This window comes from Haliotis rubra, unplaced genomic scaffold, assembly GCF_003918875.1.
Source record: "Haliotis rubra isolate DU_JTF1 unplaced genomic scaffold, ASM391887v1 Scf317, whole genome shotgun sequence".
In the NCBI taxonomy this organism is placed as follows: Eukaryota; Metazoa; Mollusca; class Gastropoda; order Lepetellida; family Haliotidae; genus Haliotis; species Haliotis rubra.
Genome location: NW_025766988.1, coordinates 352,159 through 377,554, shown reverse-complemented (window position 1 = coordinate 377,554; position 25,396 = coordinate 352,159). Strand labels below are relative to the sequence as shown.

The following is a 25,396-nucleotide window of genomic DNA, read 5'->3' as shown; positions in this document are numbered from 1 at the left end:
CCATTCATATTTGAAAGCTATTTGCAATTTGATTTTTTTTTAAATATTTGAATTTTTTTATTTTGCAATTTTTTCAACATTTTTAAAAGTATTTTTTTATTGTTGTTCTTTATGTGATATGTATTGATATTGTGCAATTTAACATTACCTTTCTTGTGGTATTACAGTGGGTGATATTACCTGTTCGATAATGTTGTTTTGTATATGTTTTACATTTCATTTTACAATAAATGATTCAACTGCCAATGTTTTTCATGTTTCCTTCTGTTAATGTACATATTTGGGGCGATTGGGTTGGCTAATGGTTAAAGTGTCCGCTCATCACGGGTTCGATTCCCCACATGTTTACAATGTGTGAATCCCCTTTCTGATGTCCCCCGTCGTGATATTGCTGGAATATTGCTGAATGCGGCATGAATCCATACTCACTCACTCACTTTGTAAATTGGGTAACCTGGTGGTTAAAGCGTTCGCTTGTCACACCGAAGACCGGGTTCGATTCCCAACAGGGGTACAATGTGTGAAGTTCATTTCTGGTGTAGAACAAAAGTAACCATAAGTAATTACTGGATGTTAACATTACGAGATGGGACTCGTGCGATCGCTCGTTTACTGTTAATTGAAGTACTCGCATGGATATCGCTGACTGTTGCACACAGCAACACCACCCACTCGCTTTTTGCGACAAGCGTGAATTCAGTTCTGACCCAGATCTTCACCGGTGGTGGTAAAAGCAGAGCAGTACTTGCAGCTATAACGCTGAGACGGTCGTGTATGAAAGGGGGCGGTGGGGTAGCCTAGTGGTTAAAGCGTTCGCTCGTCACGCCGAAGACCCGGTTCGATCCCAACATGGGTACAATGTGTGAAGCCCATTTTTGGTGTCCCCCGCAGTGATAATGCTAGAATATTGCTAAAACCGGCGTAAACCGAAACTCACTCACTCGTGTATGTAAGGGCGTTAGTATCAATTTGTGCAGGTGGGCCCAGATTACACGTAGCAAAATGAGTGATTGAGTGAGTATGGTTTTACGCCGCTTTTAGCAATATTCCAGCATTATCACGGCTCAGGACACCAGAAATGGGCTTCACACATTGTGCCCATGTTGGGAATCGAACCGGGTCTTCGGCGTGACGAGCGAACGCTTTAACCACTAGGCTACCCCACCGCCCTCGTAGCAAAATGAGTATTTGACCATAACTAAAACGACAAAACACTGCCCAAACAAAAAAGTATGTCCCCTAAAATAATGATAACGAAACAAATAACCCTTGCATGATGCAGTTGTGAGTTATGGTCCTTGAGGTTTCAGACAGGGGTCAGACACATGGGGTGTCGTCGTAAATATGAGTGAGAATTGCTTTACGTCGCTTCTAGCAATATTCCAGCAATATCACGGAGGGGGACACCTGAAAATTGCTTTACGTCGCTTCTAGCAATATTCCAGCAATATCACGGAGGGGGACACCTGAAATGGGCTTCACACACTGTGCCCATGTCGGGAATCGGACCCGGGTCTTCGGCGGGACGAGCGAACTCATTAAGCGCTAGGCTACCCCACCGCTCCACATCGACGTGAAGCTGCTTCCCTTGTAGAGACCGATTTACGACAGGTTTTCACGCTCCAGGGTCTAGATTTTTCGAAGCTCTCTTAGAGATAAGATAGTCGTAAGTTAATGATAATGTATGGTACTTACGACTATCTTGGCGCTAAGAGAGCTTCGAAAATCTAGGCCCAGGGAATTATTCTCGAAACGTTCGTAGCCCTAAGAATTCTTAACTTTGATCGTAGCCAATGTGTTAAGAATGGGCTTAAGAAGTTCGTAGGGCTACGAACGTTTCGAGAATAGCTAGCCAGGTACTTCTCATCTTTCGTACATCCGCTTTCACGTCCTGTGCGATATGTCGTCACGTTTTCCCACCCGAAGGCAAGTCCCGGCGTGGCGGGCGCCAGAACAGATCAGATTTGATCAAACGGGTTTGATCAGTGCATAATGTATGAAAATGTTGCTATGTGTATGAACTACCTGAGATTGTGACGGGGTCGACGTGGGGCACATGGTTGAACGTCCACGGCCATAATGCCATCTGTTATAGACGGGTCTCTAACACCGGAAATTGGCACATTGTACCCATTTGGGGAATCGAACCCGGGCGTGACGAGCGAACGCTTTAACCACTAGGCTACCCCATATGGTTGTAGAACGGGAGTGAGTGAGTGAGTGCAACATGACGCTAGATTAGGTAGGAGTACTGACTGACTGACTGAGTTTGGTTTTACGCCGCTTTTAGCAATATTCCAGCAATATCACGGCGGGGGACACCAGATATGGGCTTCACTCATTGTACCCATGTGGGGATTCGAACCCGGGTCTTCGGCGTGATAGGGAGGAGTAAAGCCATGTAAAAGGCTGTAAAACAGGAGTGAGTGCCATACAGACAGAGACAGAAATTATGCGGCGGTAAGTCTGGGCTAGTACAGCAGGGGTAGCCTAGTGGTTAAAGCGTTGGCTCGTCACGCCGAAGACCCTAGTATAAACAACCTCGGTTCGATCAAGAGAGACAACTCTGTTAATCCCACATGGGCAGTATGAATGTGTTAAGCAGGACATTTCTGGTGTCCCCGCCGTTTTGATATTGCTGTATTCTTGTTTCTAAAACAAAACGAAGGAGCTTAGAAAAGTTAATATTGCGAAGGGTTGAACTGAGTGCATGCACAGCAGATAAAGAAATTTTACTGGGACAATGTTGAATTTTCAGCAGAAATTTTAATGACAAGTTCTGTGTGGCTGTTTCCTAATACACTGAAATTCTGGACCAAACAAACTGAAAAACCTTTGTATCAGCGCCCAAAGTACAGTCCGAAATTTAATTTGTGGGGTGGCATATCTGTGTTAGGGGCAACGCCCCTCTGTGTATTTGAAGGGAATATGAACAGTGAGCGGTACACAGATATTCTCGAGGGACATTTACTTCCATCTGCTCACGTGTTCTTTGGACATTTTTGGATTTTCCAGCAGGACAACGACCCAAAACATCGTTCAAAGCATTCACAGGCCTGGTTCGGACCCAAAATATGATATTATTAGATTGGCCAAGCTATATCCCCGACCTTAATCCAATAGAAAATGTTTGGGGACTTATGAAGGAAAGTGTCAATAAGAAAAATCTTACAAATATTGCTGAAATGAAAGAAGAGGTGGTCCGATATTAGGACAGCATGGAACACGACTTTCTAACTTATTTGATCAGTAGTATGCCCCGCCGCACTGAAGCCTGCATTGCTGCCCATGGTGACTTGACAAAATACTAACTGTTCACCTGTCTTTGAATCTGGAGTTATCTTCTGCTAATATTCACATTTAATACGCGAATAATGAGTGGAAAAAAATAAAATTACAATCTTTAAATTCTCAATAATTTCTGGTTGTACAATATTATTATATTAAAGTGCATCTGATGTTCACTTGAAATTCAAGCATAAATGGGAAGAGTACGTGCTTTCTGAACCAGAATGGGAAAACTATTTGTAAAACCTTTGAAGATCACAGTGGATACACAATTGAGATGGTTTCAGTTCAGCATTTTACACGGTATTCTATCAACTAATTCCCTATTCAAGATCAAATTAGCTGAAAACAACTTGTCAATGTGAAGTGAGACAATTGCACACCTTGTTTGGGATTGTAATCATGTACAAACCTTTTGGCAGGATTTTCTTTAAAAAAAAATGTTTACGCGTTCACAACATGAATTTTGATCAATACAGCTTATAATGTTTGGATTGAGAAAAAAATACATAGGCGTATACATGTACTGATGAGGTTTCTAACGTGATGCTGTTGTTAGGTAAGTTTTTAAAATATGGCCTAGTGGTTGAGGCTTTGGCTCGTCACGTCGGAGACCCAGGTTCTATTCCTCACATGGGTACAATGTGTGAAGCCCATTTCTGGTGTTCCCCGCCGTGATATTGCTGGAATATTGCTAAAAGCGGCGTAAAACCATACTCACTCACTTCTGTTACTATAATATGTTTGTATCTATGTAACTATGGGAATGAATTTTCAAAAAAAGAAAAAAAATGTTTTTAAAATATAGATATAAAGTATTAAAATCAACTCAAAGTTTTAAAGCTTTCAGACAGTATATACATGACAGTATATGTCATTGAAAATGATACTGAAAATATAAATTAGCTTTAAGTAAAAGCCAAGAATATAAGTTTTATGCATGCTATATCATGATATTGCAAATTTTAAGTAATCTTCACGGAATTGTTTCTTCTTGCCTCTTCATGATGATGTTAAACACCAAACAATTTATTGTAATATTATGAAAAGTTCTTTGAGCGTGCGGTGAGCGAAAGTACTGTGATGTTTTGTCATGTCGGTTGGAAAATAAAATCCTCTATATTCCATTACTTTATACACATCTAACAGCGTGTACCAGACTTTGCTGTCCCCGGGCTGTACTGTCGAGGGGGGCGGTGGGGTAGCCTAGTGGTTAAAGCGTTGGCTCGTCACGTCGAAGACCCGGGTTCGAATCCCCACATGGGCACATTGTGTGAAGCCCATTTCTGGTGTCCCCTGCCGTGATATTGCTGGAATATTGCTAAAAGCGGCGTAAAACCATACTCACTCACTCACTGTAATGTCGAGACTGCACTGTAACAGTGAGTCAGGAAATCAATAAATAAATAAAAAAAATTAAAAGTCCGTTCAGATTCACTAGCACTGTCGCACGTCTGTGTGTGACCTACGCACCCGTGAAAATCCGGGTTAGAATTGATCTTCAGTAACCCATGCTTGTCGTATGAGGCGACTAACGGGATCGGGTGGTCAGGCTCGCTGACTGGGTTGACAAATGTCATCGTATCCTAACTGCGTGGTTCGATGCTCATGCTGTTGATCCTTGGATTGTCTGGTCCAGACTCGATTATTTACAGACCGCCGCCATATAGCTGTAATATTGCTGAGTGCGGCGTAAAACTAAACTCACTCACTCGTGATCTACGCATATCATCCTGGGCCTGCCCTCAGTGAATGGTGGCCAGTCTCACGGAGACGAATACACACTGTCCGAGAAGAAACATTCACGCCACTGGCGTTCCGCAGGTCATTTCTGAGTGTGGTGGCAGTCATGACAAAAATTCGTCTTACTGCAATCAGAAGCAACCAGCATTGCCGCAGTGTGGTGGAACATAACCTGCATATTCTTCAGCAAGCCATGTTTGTCCTTGGATGCAGGAATTGATCGTTTACTAGTTTATTTCCTTTAACCTTAAACTAGTTAAAACACTTTGTGTAATCTAGTTATTATACTGCCCTCTGTCGACAGAACTGTATATTGTTGATATATAATTGTCATTGATGTATGGCTTCTCTCGTCAGATATGGGGGCGGTGGGTAGCCTAGTGGTTAAAGCGTCCACTACGTCACGCCGAAGACCCGGGTTAGATTCCCCATGTGTGAAGCCCATTTGTGGTGTTCCCCGCCGTGATATTGCTGGAATATTGCAAAAAGCGGCGTAAAACCAAACTCACTCACTCACTGGAGGCAGCTAAGAGGATCAGGTGGTCAGGCACACCGACTTGGATGATGCGTTCCTTTGTATCCCAGCTATATAATTATCAATGAGCTTGTGGGTGAAATGAATAATTGTGGATTAAGAGGAATATTTGTCAAAGATGGTTTAAATGATATTCTATTACTGCTTTTTGCAGATGACGTTATCTTACTTGATGACACTGTTATTGGTTTACAAAGAAAACTTTATACATTGTATCGTTTTTGCTTAAAAGTGAAACATTTTAAATATAGGGGAACGACGCTTGATATTCATGTGATACAACATTGTTTGGTTTCCATTATAGAGCCATTTTTCTGATTTCTTGAGATAGCCATCATTTCTAAATACTGCTATGCAAGATTTGTCAAGATTGACTTCTAAATCCCAGATTTTCCAAATGTATCTTTAAAAGTTGCTTCAGCAATATTTAATAATAAAATATCCCCAATATTATTGTACGGTAGTGAAATCTGGGGGCATTCATATCGTCCTCACATTGAGAAAATCCAATGTTTCTTTTTCAAACGTTTTTTGTGTGTTAATAGAAATGTTTCTTCCAATGCTAATATTACATATGGACGATAATCTACATCCCAAATCATGTTATGAAATGTTAAAGCTGCAACACGATAGTGGCACCTGCAGCTGGGTTACTTGTACTTTTATTCCGAACTGGATTTACTTATGTTTGGATTACACAGGAATGTGGGAATATTGAAATGTTTATAAGTGAATTTAGAGTGATTTAAGATTGAAATTGAAAAATTGAAATTCAAAATTGGCATTCTAGGATAACATCATCATCTTTTCTAAAAGACCATGGAGCAATCAAGTCCGCCCTGGAATCCGAAAAATACATATTGGAACTGTCATAACAAGGACCTTATAGCAGTTTATGCAAATTCCGCTGTTTAAGCCATAAGTTGTTGTTCAACAACAACGTTATAATAATGATATAAATAAAATACTGATATGTGACAAATGTGATTTTAATGTTACACAAGATGAATTTCATTTTTTACTTGTGTGTCCATTCTATTCTGTACGCAGAAAACTGCATTTACCTAGTTATTACCATACGTTTCCATCAAGATTAAAATATAAATAACTTTTAACAACAAATGCACATCTATTGAAGTCTATTGCAATATGTCTAAAGCGTAACTTGCCTGTATGAAAATGAACTAAATACACTGTTTTATCTGTCCATCCGCACAACATTGTGTTGAATGTTTGTACTCTTGGCCATGTGGCCTCAAATACTGAACCGGAGAGCGGAAGGTCGCGGGTTCGATCCCCGACCGCTTCATACCAAAAGACGTTAAAATATGGTACTTGTTGGTCCCTGCCTGGCGCTCGGCATTAATGGGTACAACAAGGACTGGTCGGCTCGGAGTCAGTATAATGTGTCTGAGTGGGGTATTCATGCTTCACTGCGGCATGGTATCTCAGTGGGCTAGCACTATAAAACCAGCTTAAGTCTGGGCTAGTACAAGCAGCCGCACATACACATACACACGCATGCACCTCGTCATATGAGCGAAATATTCTCAAGCACGACGATAAACCCAATTTCACCTCACCTCAAATACTGAAATATACTTCTTCTGAATAAGAAGATGTTCATGATGTCAGCTGGATTGCCTGGCCATGGCTCACTGTCCAATGGGGGCCTGGGCTCACTTCCACAAAGCTATCTTACCACTGTGACGATCTCATACTCTAACATGGCATCGACTCCCAACTGAGCAGATCGATGCTCATGCTGTTGATCACTGGATTGTCTGGTCCAGACCCGATTATTTACAGACCACCGCCATATAGCTGTAATATTGCTGAGTGCTGCGTAAAACTCAACTCACTCACTCACTCTAACATGGACTAAAGATAGCCATAGTGCTAAGATTGTTTGTGCGGGTGGGCCCTGTGTGGTGTGCTCTTCTTGTGTACCTAGCTAGAATAAGACAACACAGTAGAACATGGTTTTGAACCAGCAAGATCATCAGACAACACTCAGGTTTAACTCAGGGTATTAAGAATTTTGTCAGAAATTTACAGCAAATGAAATCAGAAACAGAACAAAGAATATCAACTGAAAGTTTTTTATTGTTCCTACAGGTTTTTGAGTATTTGACAATAATGTAAATAAACAAAAAATTTATACAACTGAATATTGTAAAAAAACAGACTTTAATGTAATGAATAGAGATTCTTGAAAAATATTCATAAAGTCAGCATTATTTAAGGATGTGCTTTATTACATGAACAAATACATGAACACATTTGAGACATTGCATTATATTTCACACGTTCACACCATGTAAAGTAATACTAATTTAAGAAACACCAACAAGAAGCCATACATTCAAATTCAGCAAACTTAAATATACCAGTATTGGCTGATATGTATGTGTGATATAACAGTCTTAATATAATTGTTGAGTATATGGGTGATAACAGTCATAACATCATTGTTCAGCATAACTTGTGAGACAATGTTTGGCACAGTTATTTGGCACTTTACACTTGTTCGCATAGTGTTTGTCATAGGAAGCCTTTGCTCAATCTCTGCACAACAGAAACATAATACTCAGAATAAATAAATTCTTATTAACCTACATCAATTTGATTGGCTGAGAACAGTTCATGGCCTACATAACATGAAAATATAAAACATTATTGCCAAGACCACTTGACTACTTATGTTATGCCTCTTAGTTCCATAAACAATGGTAATTTGGTTCCTGTTGATTCACAGTTTTCATGTTTGTTTTCAATTCATTTGAAAATAATGTCAATCCTTAAAAAAGTTCTGTAACTGACACTTAAACAGTAAGTTAGTTCATAAATAGAAAATAAAACATTCCAGCTGAAATCATGTATATGTCATTTATATCTTGCGATAAAAAAAGAATAAAGGGGCAAAATATAGGGGAGACAACTCTTGAAAGCATAGCAGCCCTTAACCACAGCACATACACAGACACACGCTTATATATCATTCACACGTATGACAATGATCAAACATTATCTTGCATAGGTAAAGATGGAGGGATTTCATGGCTTAACCAGTCTATACTTTCTCTTCATCAAATGGTCCATCGGTCAGAGGTAGTTCTCCACTTCCAGTAATTGTGACATCTTCTGTGGGCTTGTCATAGGCATCAGTTGCTGTGTTTTCAATGGCCCTCACAACATTCATGCCTTCGATGACCTTGCCAAACACAACATGGTGGCCATCCAGCCAGGGGGTCGTCACGGTGGAGATGAAAAACTGGCAGCCATTAGTGTTAGGGCCTGAAAGGGTAACACAAAAACGTAAGAGTGAGTGAAGGAAGGAGGGAGCAAGGAGCAAGAGATTTACCCACTGCCCCTCAAGTGAAAGCAATTCTTAACAAATCATAATGATCCCACCACTCAAATAATAATGATCTAAATAACTCAAAATGATCTGCCGAACTCGTAATGACTCACCAAAATCGTAATAACCCACCAAAATTGTAATGATCCACCCAAATCTCAATTTGCCAACAGAAACATAAGAATCCATCATTGTGATCATCATGATCCAATAGAATAAAAATGATCCACAAAAATCATCATGCTCTAACAGAATCATAATGATCCACCCCAAATCATCATCTCTGCATGACACCCATACAATCTGACACTAATCTGCTCATCACAGACAGACCTGCTGCTCGAGTATTCTCCATACAACTACTTATAACTCTTACACAGACCTGTTGATGACATATTCTCCATACAAGTTACAACTACTCTTTATAACTCTTTATGTATATACATACCTGAGTTAGCCATGCTGACCCAACCTGGACCGTAGTGACGTAATGTGAAGTTTTCATCCTCAAAATTATCTCCATAAATACTTTTGCTTCCAGATCCATCTCCATTCACAAAGTCTCCACCTGCAACACACAATGTGACATGTCAACCTACGTAAAGGGAAAAATCACTCTTATCTGTCAATTCCAGGAGCTTATTGTTTGTACTGCAGGATTCAACAGATTTAAAGTTTCTTCTTTCTTTCGAAATTCAGACTTCTCTCATTTCAACCATGGTACAGTACTGTATAATTTTTCTATAATTTGGCATAATGATAAATTATTAAAAATTTTGTTCTAAATTGTAAATCAATTTCTGGTTCATAATCAACCACATCAACATCATATGATCAGACAATCCCATGTTACTATAAATAGTTCAATAACTTTCATATCTAAAAACCTCCCCACAAATATTAAAAATTAAAAAACTGATTAAAAAATCTTTGAAATAATGCAATTATGTGTGTGTTTTCATTTAAAAACACATCATGGTAATATACTTTTCATGTTCTCCTTGCTAAATCCCTGGCAATTATTTTTATCTTGAAACGGAAACTTGACTAATATCTGTATATTGAACATACATACAAATGGGACCGGTTTACTCCCATAAGCACTACATCCCATTTGAACTACATCCCCAATTAACCACAGGGATTAATTAGGGATTAATTATCTGAGTAGAGGCACCCCCATGGCATGTAATGAGCACAGCCCATCAGCTCTCCCAGAAGAACTACATGCTTAAAATCATATTGACCAGTAATTATGTTGTTGTAAAGGTAATAACCAGAAAGTAAAGGACAAAAGAGAAAGGTTTGTAGTTAGTGAATGTTCTTGTATTCATATGATAGAAGAAAACAAGCAAAGCTTAGTATATTGGAGTAAAGGTATATTGGAGTAAAGGTGAAATATAAACGAATGAGTTTTTAAGTTAAAATAGTATTGTTTATAGATTGCACTCCAGTACCACGATGCAGTTGGCTACTTATTGAAGCTGGGCTAAACTAGTTCTACATGGATCAGATTGAACACTGAGGATGAAAGTGACACTAAATTATCACAGCATAGGTAGCCTTGCTGTGGCTCTACAGAGTTTATTACAATTGAGTAAACCTTAATATACTGAATATCATTGAAAACGCACCAGTCTAAAATTGTCCATATTTCATCAAGATAGATTTCAGCATGACAATGATCAATGAATATAACTAACATGAAGTCGAAGGGCATGTCCAGTTGAAAAAATGCTTTAGAAACGAATTCCTGTCCACAGTATGACTCTTAATTCCAAAATGCATCAACATGCTGCCACGCCATGAAAAAAGTGCAAATTTCATTCTGAAATCATACTGACTGTGACATTAAAAGCAGGTGTATGAGAACCGATTCTCATTGCTTCACTAACGATTGTGAAAGGAGGACAGAGATGCCGAGGTTAACACCTCACGAAGAGAACTTGCGCTATAGTTTGGCATGAAATGCATGTGGACCCGTTTTTTTGTAAATATCTCTTCATCCAATGACCGCTGTTACAGGTCAATGGCTCCCTCCCTCTGCAAGCCGTCTGCGTTCTGCTGTTTATTTTGTTGACAGTGACATAGACAGATTCTTTAATACAAATGCATAAAATCGGTGATTTACAATGTGATTAGGTTGTCTGACAAAACATCCACTTGCACAGTTTGAGACCGATTGGGTCATTGGATGAAGAGATATTTACAAAAAAACGGGTCCACATGCATTTCATGCCAAACTGTAGGCATGATTCAGGTTGGCACCAGCAGCAGGGATATTGCTCAACAAATTGGAATTGGCCACTACACCATCATTACGCTTCATAGACGACATCAGTAGACAGGCAGCAACCGTGACCTTCAATGACCTTGGCAACAACATGTTACGACGCTCCATCAGGATCGCCATATTGACCTTGTCCATATCAGTGATTGAACACTGCCGACTGCCAGGACTGCTGCACTAGTTCAAGGTTGACTTGGGGTCATCAGCGCTGACCCCATGCAACGCCGTCTACACGCTACAGGGCTCCATGCTCGACATCCTTATGTTGGACCAATTCTGACTGACAGACACCGTAATGAGCGTATACAATGGGCTAGCAGGCATTTTCAGTAAAGGTTACAACAATGGCATGGTGTGGTAGTCACTGGCGAAGTCACGTCTTCATCTCACGTAACGCTGGACGGCCGATTACGTGTTTGGCGTAGGCGTGGTGAGCGTTATGCTGATGAGTGTGTGGTTCAGACAGACCTTTGGGTGGTGGGAGTGTCATGGTCTGGGGTGGAATAAATTACAATCACAGGACTGCCTTCATGTCTGTTAAGGGAGAGTTAATGCCCTTTATTACCATGAGCAGATTCTTCAGAATCACATCGTATCTGTCTTCAATCACCACCAAGATGTCCATACTTTTCAACAGGACAACACACGGGCAACAAGACTTTCCATGCAGTATCTGGCCCAGCAACACATCCAGGTTATTCATTGGCCATCACAGTCGCCAGATGTATCCCCCATGGAGCGCTTGTGGGATGAAATTGGTCAAAGTCTTTCGCGGCAACAACAGATGCAAAACATCTGGGAACTTGAGGCTGCACTACTGCAGAAGTGGAATGCCATCTTCAAGAACTGTTTTTCGGACGCTTATTGACTCAATGAGGAGACGTTGAGCTGCATGTGTCAATGCAAATGGCGGTCACACGCGATACTGACTTTTCAATTTGACCCCATGTGTGTTTGATCCTTTCTGACTGTGGAACATTTCAATGAATGAGCGTCTTTTCTGCGTTGTTGTTTTTGTCAGTCGTCCATCTGTTATTATCCACTCAAAAAATATCAATTCCTTACACATGCTTTTAATAATCTGAACTTTTATAAGTGGTGCGTTTTCAATGATGTTCAGTATATAAGCCTATCTGTAGATGAACTATCTATACATCTATATATAAACTCCAGACTTTATCTCTGCACAAGATCTTTCGCCGTTCAACGGCTCTTCATGTGTACAATGAAAACTAAGTGTCATCCTAGGCGACGCATAACGGTAGTAGCTATGTCGTCATCATGCGTATGACCTTGCAGTTAGTAACAATAGGTAATGTGATATATAAGACATAATTATGTTCTTAGATAGTTGAAAATGCTGTTCATAAAGCCGTAAAGGTCACACACAAAAGAAGCAAATACAGTAATGGACATTTTTCTATTTGTTTGTACCTACAATCCTAATAACTGTACAATTATGCCCATTATATAAGCAAATCTTCCAATTTTGTATAAAAGTGATACTATGAAAAAAGGTTTATCAGTCAGTGTAACAAAATGTCAAACACCTCGATGTGGAACTTGTTCACTGAAGACTGCAAATTTACATTTTGTGAAGGCAAACTACTTACTTTCAAAACTAACATGAACTGCCGCAGCAAAAATGTTATATATGTTTTATTTGTTTTCTGTTGGGCAAATCCAGATGCAGGTAACAGCATGTAGTTAATCTGTGCACCGGACCATAACATATGTTGTTTTAAGCTTTAGTTCTTACGGGATGTAGTTCTTTTGGGAGGACACCATGGGACCCATGAAGATCCGGGTTAGAATTGATCTCCAGTAACCCATGCTTGTCGTAAGAGGCGACTAACGGGATTGGGTGGTCAGGCTCGCTGACTTGGTTGACACATGTCATTGTATCCCGATTGTGTAGATCGATGCTCATGCTGTTGATCACTGGAATGTCTGGTCCAGACTTGATTACTTACAGACCGCCGACACATGGGGCATTAAACAACTAACAAATGGCTCCCTCAAGTATGTGCCATAAGTGACTGTATATGTTATAGTGAATTGGGTTTAACTGGACTTTTAACAGTATCCTAATTGTTATATCATAACATGTAACCTTGATGCAGGTCGAAAACCTGAAGTGATGAAAGTTTCAGACGTTGATCACACTTGTGAAAAAAACCATGCAAACAACATCCTCGATAATCTCCTGAGTATAAGTTCCGATAAATCTCCACTATACCCTGGATGCCTCACGGCTTGGCCCGATAATTTTATTACCTCCCTTTGCTAGCTTTTTATCCAATCAGGCGTCTAGGCTAGGAAGTTGAGCATACCAATCACAAGGCTTCTATCAGAACTCACTTTGGCTTCTTTTATCAAACCGATTAAACTTGGCAACACAATTGTTGCAGAGGTACTCTGAAAGAGGTAGAAGGGGTTCTTGCATATATTTTTTGAAGGTTTCAGACCAGTCAGTTTGTCTGCATCAAAGCTCGCTGATGCGGCCGTTATCTTTGTTGACACTGGCAATGTCAGTTGTAACGGCTTGTCTGACTGGCTACTGTAAGAAGGCGTATCCAGCAAAGGGAGGTAATAAAATTATCGGGCTGAGCCGTAGATACATAGAGGGTACTAGTGGAGATTTATCTGAACGTATACCCTGAAGATTATTGAGGACGTGCACACAACAGCCCACAACCATTGGTCCCTGGCCTCCCAAGGGACACAACTCTGCACAATGAACAGAGGCGCTTTAAAGGGGATGGCCACCTGCAATCCATGTTTTTGTATCAACCATGAAATATCACACATAATTCATTGTAGGCCAGAAGTTATTCTCTAATAATGTTCAAATTCTTTATTTACCTTCGGGTTTAATAACGTTTTCCTTTTCTCTTAAAACCTGACATTTTCCTTTCACTAGTATATTAACGCCAACAAACCTTGAATCATGAAGTCCTTGATGACTCTGTGGAAGATACTGCCAGAATAGCCAAATCCTCTTGAGCCAGTTGCCAATTGTAAAAAGTTGTCAGTCGTTAAGGGTACTGTTTCTCCAAACAGACCAATAACAATGCGACCAGCTGATTCATCCCCGATGTTGATATCAAAGTAGACCTTTTTGGTAACGGTTGTTTCACTAGCCTGAAGAGAGACACCAATTCAATCATCTGATCATCTACTTTGATCACTATGTAATTGTAATTTATATTTTATCTAAAACAATGAAAAGTCTGTTTTGTCACCAGCCTGAAGAGAGACACCAACTCAATCATCAGATCATCAACTTTGATCACGATGTAATTGTAATTTATATTTTATCTAAAACAATGAAAAGTCTGTTTTGTCACCAGCCTGAAGAGAGACACCAACTCAATCATCAGATCATCAACTTTGATCACGATGTAATTGTAATTTATATTTTATCTAAAACAATGAAAAGTCTGTTTTGTCACCAGCCTGAAGAGAGACACCAACTCAATCATCAGATCATCAACTTTGATCATGTAATTGTAATTTATATTTTATCTAAAACAATGAAAAGTCTGTTTTGTGTAATTCATCAGATCATTTTGATCGATGTAAAAACATTTTATAAAACAATGAAAAGTCTGTTTTGTCACCAGCCTGAAGAGAGACACCAACTCAATCATCAGATCATCAACTTTGATCACGATGTAATTGTAATTTATATTTTATCTAAAACAATGAAAAGTCTGTTTTGTCACCAGCCTGAAGAGAGACACCAACTCAATCATCAGATCATCAACTTTGATCACGATGTAATTGTAATTTATATTTTATCTAAAACAATGAAAAGTCTGTTTTGTCACCAGCCTGAAGAGAGACACCAACTCAATCTCTCTTCATCAACTTTGATCGTGATGTAATTTAGGGCTGGGACAGGTAACCCGGATACCCAACTCATTTGGGTAATGAGTTGGACCTGGTGACATAGATGAAACAATGTAATATGTTACTCTTTTATGATTAAAAGGTTGTATTATCTTTGAAGAGATAGACATAATTTACAGTCACTTCTGTTGAATACAATACACGGTTAAGATATTGAAAAACTCGAAATTTTAGCCTCCGAGCTGAAGAATATTTTGCCATTTTTTTGCAAATTTGATGTCAGGAATTAACATATATTATATGTTATCATATAATATATATTATATGTTACCTATTATCAGCTTTTATCACGATGTATCTGCACTCTAAACCACAAGTGTTCAAGCAGAACAGTGAATTTACAATTGATAAATAACTGAATAAGCAACCTCTAAAGTAAACTATCAGAACGCATAGTGTTCCTTTACATTTGATATAATGAACACTTTAGGACGATATCTGTTCTATAAGATTTGATTAGATATCTTTTCAGATGGCGTGTGTTCTGATTAGAACACCTGATGTTCGAACTAAGTGACGTCATGATAAGCATGCGCAGTTGTCTCTTCCCCAACGCTACCGAAAGACGTTTGGCGCTACAGGTCAAAATGAAAATGCTGCCTGTGATTCAGCTTATCAAAGACAAACCAAGACTCCATCAGGGTGGCAAAGACCGCAAAGAGGTCAATAATAGAAGTTAAAAGGGTGAGTGGTATATTAAAATTCATGTGTTACATTATTTTATATCCTGTAATGTAAGGAAACTTATCATTAAGTAGGTGGTTACAAAGATTCTTCCACCATGTACAAACGTGAATTGCATATTCTTACAAAATGGAACCTGTTTTGTATTGACTGAAACCGTTGGATAAGCGTTTTTCATATCTGTTTGTGGGTAAAATAAAACAGTATTTTCATTCAAATTTGTGTGTCATGAAATAGAGTTCAGTTGAAATTTGAAATCATCATATCTTTCAAATGAATTATTTAGTGTAAAATTGTATTATTTATTGTAAGATGTGACCGTTGATCAGATTGACGGAGCTCTGAAGACAAAAGCCTCAGAGGGTCCAAAAATCGTCGCTTTCATCAGGGGTGATGCTCTGGCCGGCCTCCACATCGCCCTCGACACTGTATCATGCGAGGTGAATGTCGAGGTGGCATCATGGCCGCGATCTTGAAACTGATGGCGATGTACTACATTTTCCAGGGCATACTCGGTGATTTTGTAGGTTCAGAGAAATCGGGGACATTATCTCATCCTTGCGCGACCCTGAGATGTATATGAGCTCTTTATTCAACGATTTCTTCAACTTTAACTGCATATGTTATAAGATGTGCACGAGTTGTTGGAGTTAAAGTTAGCTTCTTCTCCTACACTCCATTTAGCTGTCCGCGGTCCATCAAACGGATAATAACACGTCTTCGTATTCAGTATAGGTGTTAATAAAGTTTTGAATCATTTCATATTCTTGTGTTTTTTATTCGTTCATGTTTGGCTGGTGGAAGTGTGAGAACACCAGTGTTCTGAAATAAGGCTCAGAACACTCAAAGGGCGTTCTAAATCTGTTACAGCGTCCGAGGCGTCCGGGGGTGTTCTGAATTGAACACATACAGAACACACAAAGAGTGTTCTGAAATCTAGAACACGAGCGTTCTGTAAGTGGAACACGACTGTTCTGAAGGCAGAACACATAGTGTCTAAATCAGAACACTCCGACTGCGTTCTAAATCTGTTACAGGAAGGGTGTTCTCATAGTGTTCAGAACTAGAAAACTTAGATTCAGAGTGTGTAATTCATATTTTATCTAAAACATTGAAAAGTCTGTTGTGTCACCAGCCTGAAGAGAGACACCAACTCAATCATCTGATCATCAACTTTGATCACGATGTATCTGTAATTCATATTTTATCTAAAACATTGAAATTTTTGTGTATACATGAGCTTTAGTAAACATTATTATTGAAATAATGACATGGCAGGGTCCAGCATATGTTTGACCATCAAGAACATTGATACAGAGTAGTCCAATCTTCTGTGTTTCAGCACCTATATTATCAAAATATTCTAAGTGTTAGGTTTGGGCTCTTACTAAGACTTGCAGCTTTTGTAAATAATATGTTTAACTGTCTAAAACAAAATGTATTGATATAAGAACATTGTTGCAAAGATAATAAAATTCAAAACACTCAGTCAAAGAGTTGGTGAAGAACTTAGTTACAAACTGCCAACAATGTATCAAGATATGTGACATTATTTGAATAAGCCATTGCTATCCAGTGTGTTATTACTAGGGCTGTGCAATATAACCGGTTTACCGGTATTTACCGGTTCAGACATGAAAATGATATATATTGCGTTACGCTGATCGAAAACCGGTATTTTGACATGCATTCGGAAAACTTCGTAACACTCGGAAATCTTCGGATGTTTCCATTTTTTTTCTAATTCCTTTCCTTTTTTATTTGTGGCAACTATTGTTTATATTTTTATTAAAGCTTAATCAAGCATAGTCATTTTTTGTGTTTTTGCTTATAAATCAAGCATTAATTTGATTATAAGTAGTTTTTTTTGTTAAAAAAGAACTTCATGCAATATATTGCAATACATATCGCAATATATGCTTTCGCATCGCAATATATCGCAATATGAAAATTCTCTGCAATACCCATCCCTAGTTATTACCATACAGATAAATCAGAATACACAAACTGGTTGTGTTGATACAGACTGACTGTTTTATTGTGTGCTGAACATCAAAAATGAAACATTTATTGCTTTTCAAAGTTAAAATACTGACACAGATTACGGGTATTTTAAAATGAAATTTGATTTTTATCTGCAACCTAATCTTCGTTATTTTAAAAATTATTTGATTAAGGTCAGCAAGCAACTGTGAGGGAGTCAATATGGTGTAAACCACATTTAACAATATTCCACCTGTATCAGTCCGTTACCAGAAAGGGGTTGCACACAATGTATACAGGTAGGGAATCACATCTGGGACTTCGGCATGATGAGAAACATCTCCCAGCTCAAACATCAAGAAAAACAGACTTAGTGGAGTGAGGGTTTGCAAAAAGATCTTTCTCATCTGTCTGTACCACCAAATTTACTGCCCCTAGCCCCCTGCAGTTCTTGAACCACCCCTGAGTGTTTTTATAAATAACTACTGAGTATCCAATCAGTATATATTCAGGCTGTATGATGAATTTGTAGACGTAATTGTGCTCTTATTCAAAACCAGCAAACTTTCATGGAACTTTGACACGATTATGATATTTGTTTACCTATACCCAGAAAACTTACAAATATATCAGGACAGAGAAGATGGTATGGTTGTTCTTGAACAGCATCTGGAAACTACTGCAAGTGACCATAATGATAACAAAATATATATGGCTGGTGATTTTAATGCCAGAACAAAAGACTTTGATGACTTCATACAAGATGACAATATTAACTTTGCCTATAGGTAAGGTGATGACATTGATGGATATCCATCAGACGAATTTTGTATGCCAAGAGCGAACAAAGACACTGATTATAATAATTACGGCATAAAACTGACCGAATTATGTTGTACTTTTGGGATACATTTATTTAATGCCTGACTTTTTAATGATAAAGATGGCAATTTTACATGCTTTACACAATGGTCAGAGTGCTGTTGATTATATGCTGGCATCAACAGATATATTTCCAAAGGTAACATCTTTTGGTATAGCTGTGCGTGATGAGTCTAACCATTTTCCATTGTAATGTTCTTTAAGAATTCAACTGGATAATGGTAATGTACAGGACTGACTGACTGACTGTGTTTGTTTTTACGCCGCTTTTAGCAATATTCCAGCAACATCACGGCGGGGGACACCAGAAATAGGCTTCACACAATGTGCCCATGTGGGGATTCGAACCCGGGTCTTCGGAGTGACGAGCCAACGCTTTAACCATTAGGCTACCCCATCGCCCCGGTAATGTACAGGAAGGATGACCAGGTTGATGTAAATGTGTCTGAAAATGGCACTGATGATGTCAACGAATGGTCAAAATATGTATGGATAGGAAATGACAGTCAAATATTTACTGATAAATATTTGTGTAATCTATCTGAAGTTTATGAAGATTTGTGTGAGCAGATTTATACGGACACAGACAAAGCTTTAGCATCTATTATTAGCATCTACCAATCAACAGCAGTCAATTCTAAAAGGATTTATCGGAGTAGTTGGGGTAGAAGTAATAGTCAACCTCCACGGTGGGATAGGGATTTAGAAGATCTGAAGCAGAGAAAGTATCAGGCACTTAGGGCTCATAGACATAATGGCAAGGATTTCTGTGAGTTCAGAACATTAAGAAATCTATTCAAGGCCAAATTTAAAAAGCAAAAGAAATATTTTCCAGCTGAAAATGAAAACAGACCTAATTGAAATAATGCTAAATTATTTTGGAGAAAGCTAAAGCAAGGTCATGTGTGTGATGGTATTTCGCAGAAAGTTGGTAGTGAAGATTGGACACGTCATTTTAGCAATCTCCTATGTGTAGATGATATTACTAGAGATTTCAGTTACGATAATTTGGAGAGTTATGGAGATGTAAATATATTCAGTCTTAATGCTCCTATTACCGTCAGGGAAGTTTTGTTTCATATAGATAAGATTGAATTAAACAAATGGTACTATATATTTAAGGCGACTCTGCCTTTTTAGCCTTAAAGATGGATTATCTTTTGTGGAAGACGAATACCATGTATTATTGGTGTGTAAACAATATGCAACATAAGAAGCACATACATTTTCAAACATATAACATCAGTATCACAGCAGTCTTTTATAAATAAAGATCAGGTAAATGTAGTGTTGTCTATGATATTGGTCAGTTCCTACTTAAGGTGTATAAACTTAGACTGACTGACTGAGTTTAGTTTTACGCCGCTTTTAGCAATATTCCAGCAATATCACGGCAGGGGACACCAGAAATGGGCTTAACACATTGTGCCCATGTGGGGAATCGAACCCGGGTTTTCGGCGTGACGAGACAACGCTTTAACCACTAGGCTACCCCACCGCCCGTATAAACTTAGAATTGCCCTTACATGTGAAATGGGTGTGTGATATGTAAATCCATGTGCATGACAACTCTTGCATGGAATAATTCATGGACTCTACAGTGTATTTATGTGCAGACTGTGAAAGTTATTATATGACCGTATTTTGTGCCAAAGGCCTTGGTACTGGAATCAAATGTCTGTCTGTCTATCAGTTATACTGTGGCTAGACCAACACCCAGTCTCTGAAAATATATAATTTTGATAGAAACAAAAACTTCCATAAAAGTGTGAAAAGGAACCCTACTTAAGTGGGAAATTCTGATTTATGATACTGAAGAAAATATATACTTGCTTCATTGTTTGCTACAGCATTACAGAATTGGCTGTGTGGAAGGTAAAATAATATGGTTCAGGGACTGTGAGATTGAATATAGTGCATTTTTCAGAATAGGTAGCCTTGCTGTGGCTCTACAGAGTTTATTACAATTGAGTAAACCTTAATATACTTAACATCATTGAAAACGCACCAGTCTAAAATTGTCCATATTTCATCAAGATAGATTTCAGCATGACAATGATCAATGAATATAACTAACATGAAGTCGAAGGGCATGTCCAGTTGAAAAAAATGCTCTAGAAACAAATTCTTGTCCACAGTATGACTCTTAATTCCAAAATGCATCAACATGCAGCCACGCTATGAAAAAAGCGTGAATTTCATTCTGAAATCATACTGACTGTGACATTGAAAGCAGGTGTATGAGAACCGATTCTCATTGCTTCACTAACGATTGTGAAACGAGGACAGAGATGCCGAGGTTAACACCTCACGAAGAGAGCGTGCACTAGGCATGATTCAGGTTGGCACCAGCAGCAGGGATATTGCTCGACAACTTGGACTTGGCCACTCCACCATCGTTACGCTTCATAGACGACATCAGTAGACAGGCAGCATCCGTGACCTTCAATGACCTTGGCAACAACATGTTACGATGCTCCATCAGGATCGCCATATTGACCTTGTCTATATCAGTGATTGAACACTGCCGACTGCCAGGACTGCTGCACTAGTTCAAGGTTGACGTGGGGTTCATCAGCGCTGACTCCATGCAACGCCGTCTACACGTTACAGGGCTCCATGTTCGACGTCCTTACGTTGGACCAATTCTGACGTAATGAGAGTATACAATGGGCTAGCAGGCATTTTCAGTAAAGGTTACAACAATGGCATGGTGTGGTAGTCACTGACGAGTCACGTCTTCATCTACGTAATGCTGACGGCCGATTACGTGTTTGGCGTAGACGTGGTGAATGTTATGCTGATGAGTGTGTGGTTCAGACAGACCTTTGGGTGGTAGGAGTGTCATGGTCTGGGGTGGAATAATTACAATCACAGGACTGCCTTCATGTCTGTAAAGGGAGAGTTAATGCCCTTTATTACCGTTAGCAGATTCTTCAGAATCACATTGTATCTGTCTTCAATCACCACCAAGATGTCCATACTTTTCAACAGGACAACGCACGAGCACACACAACAAGACTTTCCATGCAGTATCTGGCCCAGCAACACATCCAGGTTATTCATTGGCCAGCACAGTTGCCAGATGTATCCCCCATGGACTGACTGACTGAGTTTAGTTTTACGCCGCTTTTAGCAATATTCCAGCAATATCACGGCGGGGGACACCAGAAATGGGCTTAACATATTGTGCCCATGTGGGGAATCAAACCCGGATTCTCGGCGTGACGAGACAACGCTTTAACCACTAGGCTACCCCACCGCCCTATCCCCCATGGAGCACTTGTGGGATGAAATTGGTCAAAGTCTTTCGCAGCGACAACAGATGCGAAACACCCGGAAACTTGAGGCTGCACTACTGCAGAAGTGGAATGCCAACCTAAAAAAACTCTATTCGGACGCTTATTGACTCAATGAGAAGACCTTGAACTGCATGTGTCAATGCAAATGGCGGTCACACGCGATATTGACTTTTCAATTTGACCCCACGTGTGTTTGATCCTTTCTCACTGTGGAACATTTCAATGAATGAGCGTCTTTTCTGTGTTGTTGTTTTTGTCAGTCGTCCATCTGTTATTTATCCACTCAAAAAACATCAATTCCTTACCCGTGCTTTTAATAATCTGAACTTTTATAAGTGGTGCGTTTTCAATGATGTTCAGTATATAAGCCTATCTGTAGATGAACTATCTCTACATCTATATATAAACTCCAGTTCAGTATATATGTATGGCTACATAATTCAGTTTTATTTCATCTCAATATATCAGTTGAATGCTACTTATTTTGTGGCTACTATCACAATATACATTCTTTTGAGCATGCATATAACATTGTAATAATTTTATTTCATTTTTGCAAGTGCTCTTCCTAATTACCTCTATTCTGAGCAGTTGGTCATGTAGTCGAAAATATTAATAGTAATGTGATGACGAGTAACCAAATTAATGCAAATTAGTAAGGATGGTTTTATGCTGCTTTGAGCAATATTCCAGCAATTTGCAAGTGTTCAGTATATATGTATGGCTACATAATTCAGTTTTATTTCATCTCAATATATCAGTTGAATGCTACTTATTTTGTGGCTACTATCACAATATATATTCTTTTGAGCATGCATATGACATTGTAATAATTTTATTTAATTCTTTGCAAGTCCTCTTCCTAATTACCTCTATTCTGAGCAGTTGGTCATGTAGTCGAAAATATTAATAGTAATGTGATGACGAGTAACCAAATTAATGCAAATTAGTAAGGATGGTTTTATGCTGCTTTGAGCAATATTCCAGCAATACCGCAGTGGGGACCCCAGAAGTGGGTTTCACACATTATACCCATATGAGGAATCGAACCCTGGTCTTCAGCGTAACAAGTGAACACTTTAGTCATTAGGCTACCCCATCACCCACTCACTGCAGGTTTTGTCCCATGACTGAAAATGCATTATTAAATTTATGTGAGCAGCCCTGAACCCAACCCCACCAATTACTTTTGATAATTATTATTTCCTAATTAACTCAGGGAAAAAGGTATGGAGATTATAAAGATTATTTCTAACATTTGCATTGTTCAAGAATAATGACAATTATTATGGATATAGAACTTCTTTTATTCTGTGGAGGCGACGTTTGGACATAGGTTCTAATGTTGTCAAGCAAGTGTCGTTGTCACTTGCTTGACAACGACATTAGAACCTATGTCGAAACGTGTCGCTGTCACTTGCTTGACAACGACATTAGAACCTATGTCGAAACGTCGCCTCCACAGAATAAAAGAAGTTGTATATCCATAATATATGTCATTATTCTTCATCAACTCAACTTTTAAAATGCCCATCAAAGAAGTTTGCATTGTTCATAAGATACTTCTTCTGTTTAAGAAATGACAACATACAAACATGTAAAATTAACTTTTTACTATTTGCATTATTTTTGTATTATTTTGCAATCATTAAAGAAACTTGATATGTTACAAAATGTCTTGTCCCTATTCTTATATGTAGGCTTTTAACCGTTTTGTTTTGTTTTCACCTTGGAATAGTGGCTATCTCGTGCCCAGCCAGAACCATCTGGCTACAATTAAGCATAGGCTGGGGGTCAAGGACTGGCCAATGCCTGGCAGTGGAATGGGTCGACTAAGGCTTAGTCTCTGAATATATATAATTTTGATAGTAACAAACAAGCCCATTTAAATTGAAAAGGAGCCCTAGATAGACCAGAGATTCAGAACCTGGGGAAATCTAGACTTGCTTCGTTTAGGGCTTTAGCACTGCAGAAAGGGCTTGGCAGTAGGGAAATTAATGTGGTTCAGGGACTGTGAGACAGACTATGGAATGGGGTACAGCAGTTCCAATAAAACCACCTTGATCACTTTCAGCCAACTTCTTACCCTGTTCCAAATACCAGTAGTACACACTAACAGCCTGATAGGCATTTTGCTTTTCTTTTCTAAATCCTATACAACATGTTTATTGAAAAAGAGACACCAAATTTAGGGAATTATTAATTAAGTTTGACTGAAATATGTTTGATATGAAAAAGAAATCTGACCTCTTACAGAGAAGTTGCAAAAAGAACCAAATAATGCTTTAATGATCCCTCTTTTAATTTCAATAACAAATATTTTCAAAAAGGCGCCCCATTAAACACTACAAACATAAGCAAATACTAACTCAAGTCCCTCAATTGCATGTTTGGCAAATCTAATTGGCAACTTCTGAAACAGTACAGCAAATAAATCCAGGCAAATAAATCGTCTGCTTGTGCATCAAATCAGACGACATCGGATCGATAACGCAAAGTTCACGACCTTTGACCCTGATCACGAGACCCGGGGGCGATGTTTGTCTGCGATCTGCTTTCATTGGAATTCACGGATATTTCAACATTCATACTTACGCAGACTTGGATATGCGATGTGAACTAACCTGACAAACAGTAATTACGCCGATGGCGACGACTGCAAGGATGGATATGCTTTCCATAATTCCCCTTTCTTGTCTGCCACGTCGGCCACTGGAGCTGTTCCCTTGAGTGTTAGTTTCGTACTCGGCTTCTGACTCCTTTGTCCCTCCCCAAAACGGAAGAGCGGCATCGAAACAACAGGAAATTCCAGTTGGCAGTTCGTGCACACGTGGAGGGGGTTTCACCGTTTCAGTTACAATTAGGTCATTGCTCTTAAACCGACTACTTTGACACGTAATATTGCACTCCAAAGCAGATGACACGATAATGAAACAGGGCAACGTTGTATTGATATTTTGTGTTTCTACTTTTCTCGTACACAACGTGTAAAGCGCTTAAAATTTACTCATAAAGTTGTTGTGGACGAAATAAGACGTTGTAGTGATGTTTATTTTTTAAAGGCATTAAGGGTATTGGTATTTTTTTTAATGAAAAGGATTTATTTTGGGTCTCTGAAAATTATATGCATGATGAATCACATGGCCATGAAATAACATGTGCGTGTTGAATTTTTTCCTCAGCGCTGAGTGTGCAGTTTTCTGTATCTAGCCTTTAGCCAATGTTTTGATTAAATAAAATGAAAACAATCTGTAAAGTGACATACCACTGTATTTTTCAATTTTAAAACCCTTTTAAATACAGCTACATAAAGACCACCACATGACAGTGCACTCGAACTAAACAAGTCTTTAAAAACATGCTTAAACTGCAGGTATGCTTATCTTTATTGTCCACTTAACACATATTTTATC

The 25,396-nt window shown here is 38.9% G+C and overlaps 1 protein-coding gene across 1 annotated transcript; it reads right to left on the bottom strand.

Annotated features, from left to right (window-relative positions):
• Window positions 1-7,803: 7,803 nt before the first annotated feature.
• Window positions 7,804-24,911, bottom strand: LOC124283476 (peptidyl-prolyl cis-trans isomerase B-like). Its single transcript, XM_046719538.1, has 4 exons — window positions 24,608-24,911; window positions 14,160-14,361; window positions 9,376-9,495; window positions 7,804-8,863 (listed from the first exon to the last, which is right to left on the bottom strand). The coding sequence occupies exons 1-4, from the start codon at window positions 24,662-24,664 to the stop codon at window positions 8,640-8,642; spliced, it is 603 nt and encodes a 200-aa protein (XP_046575494.1). The 5' UTR covers window positions 24,665-24,911; the 3' UTR covers window positions 7,804-8,639.
• Between the last annotated feature and the right edge of the window lie 485 nt (window positions 24,912-25,396).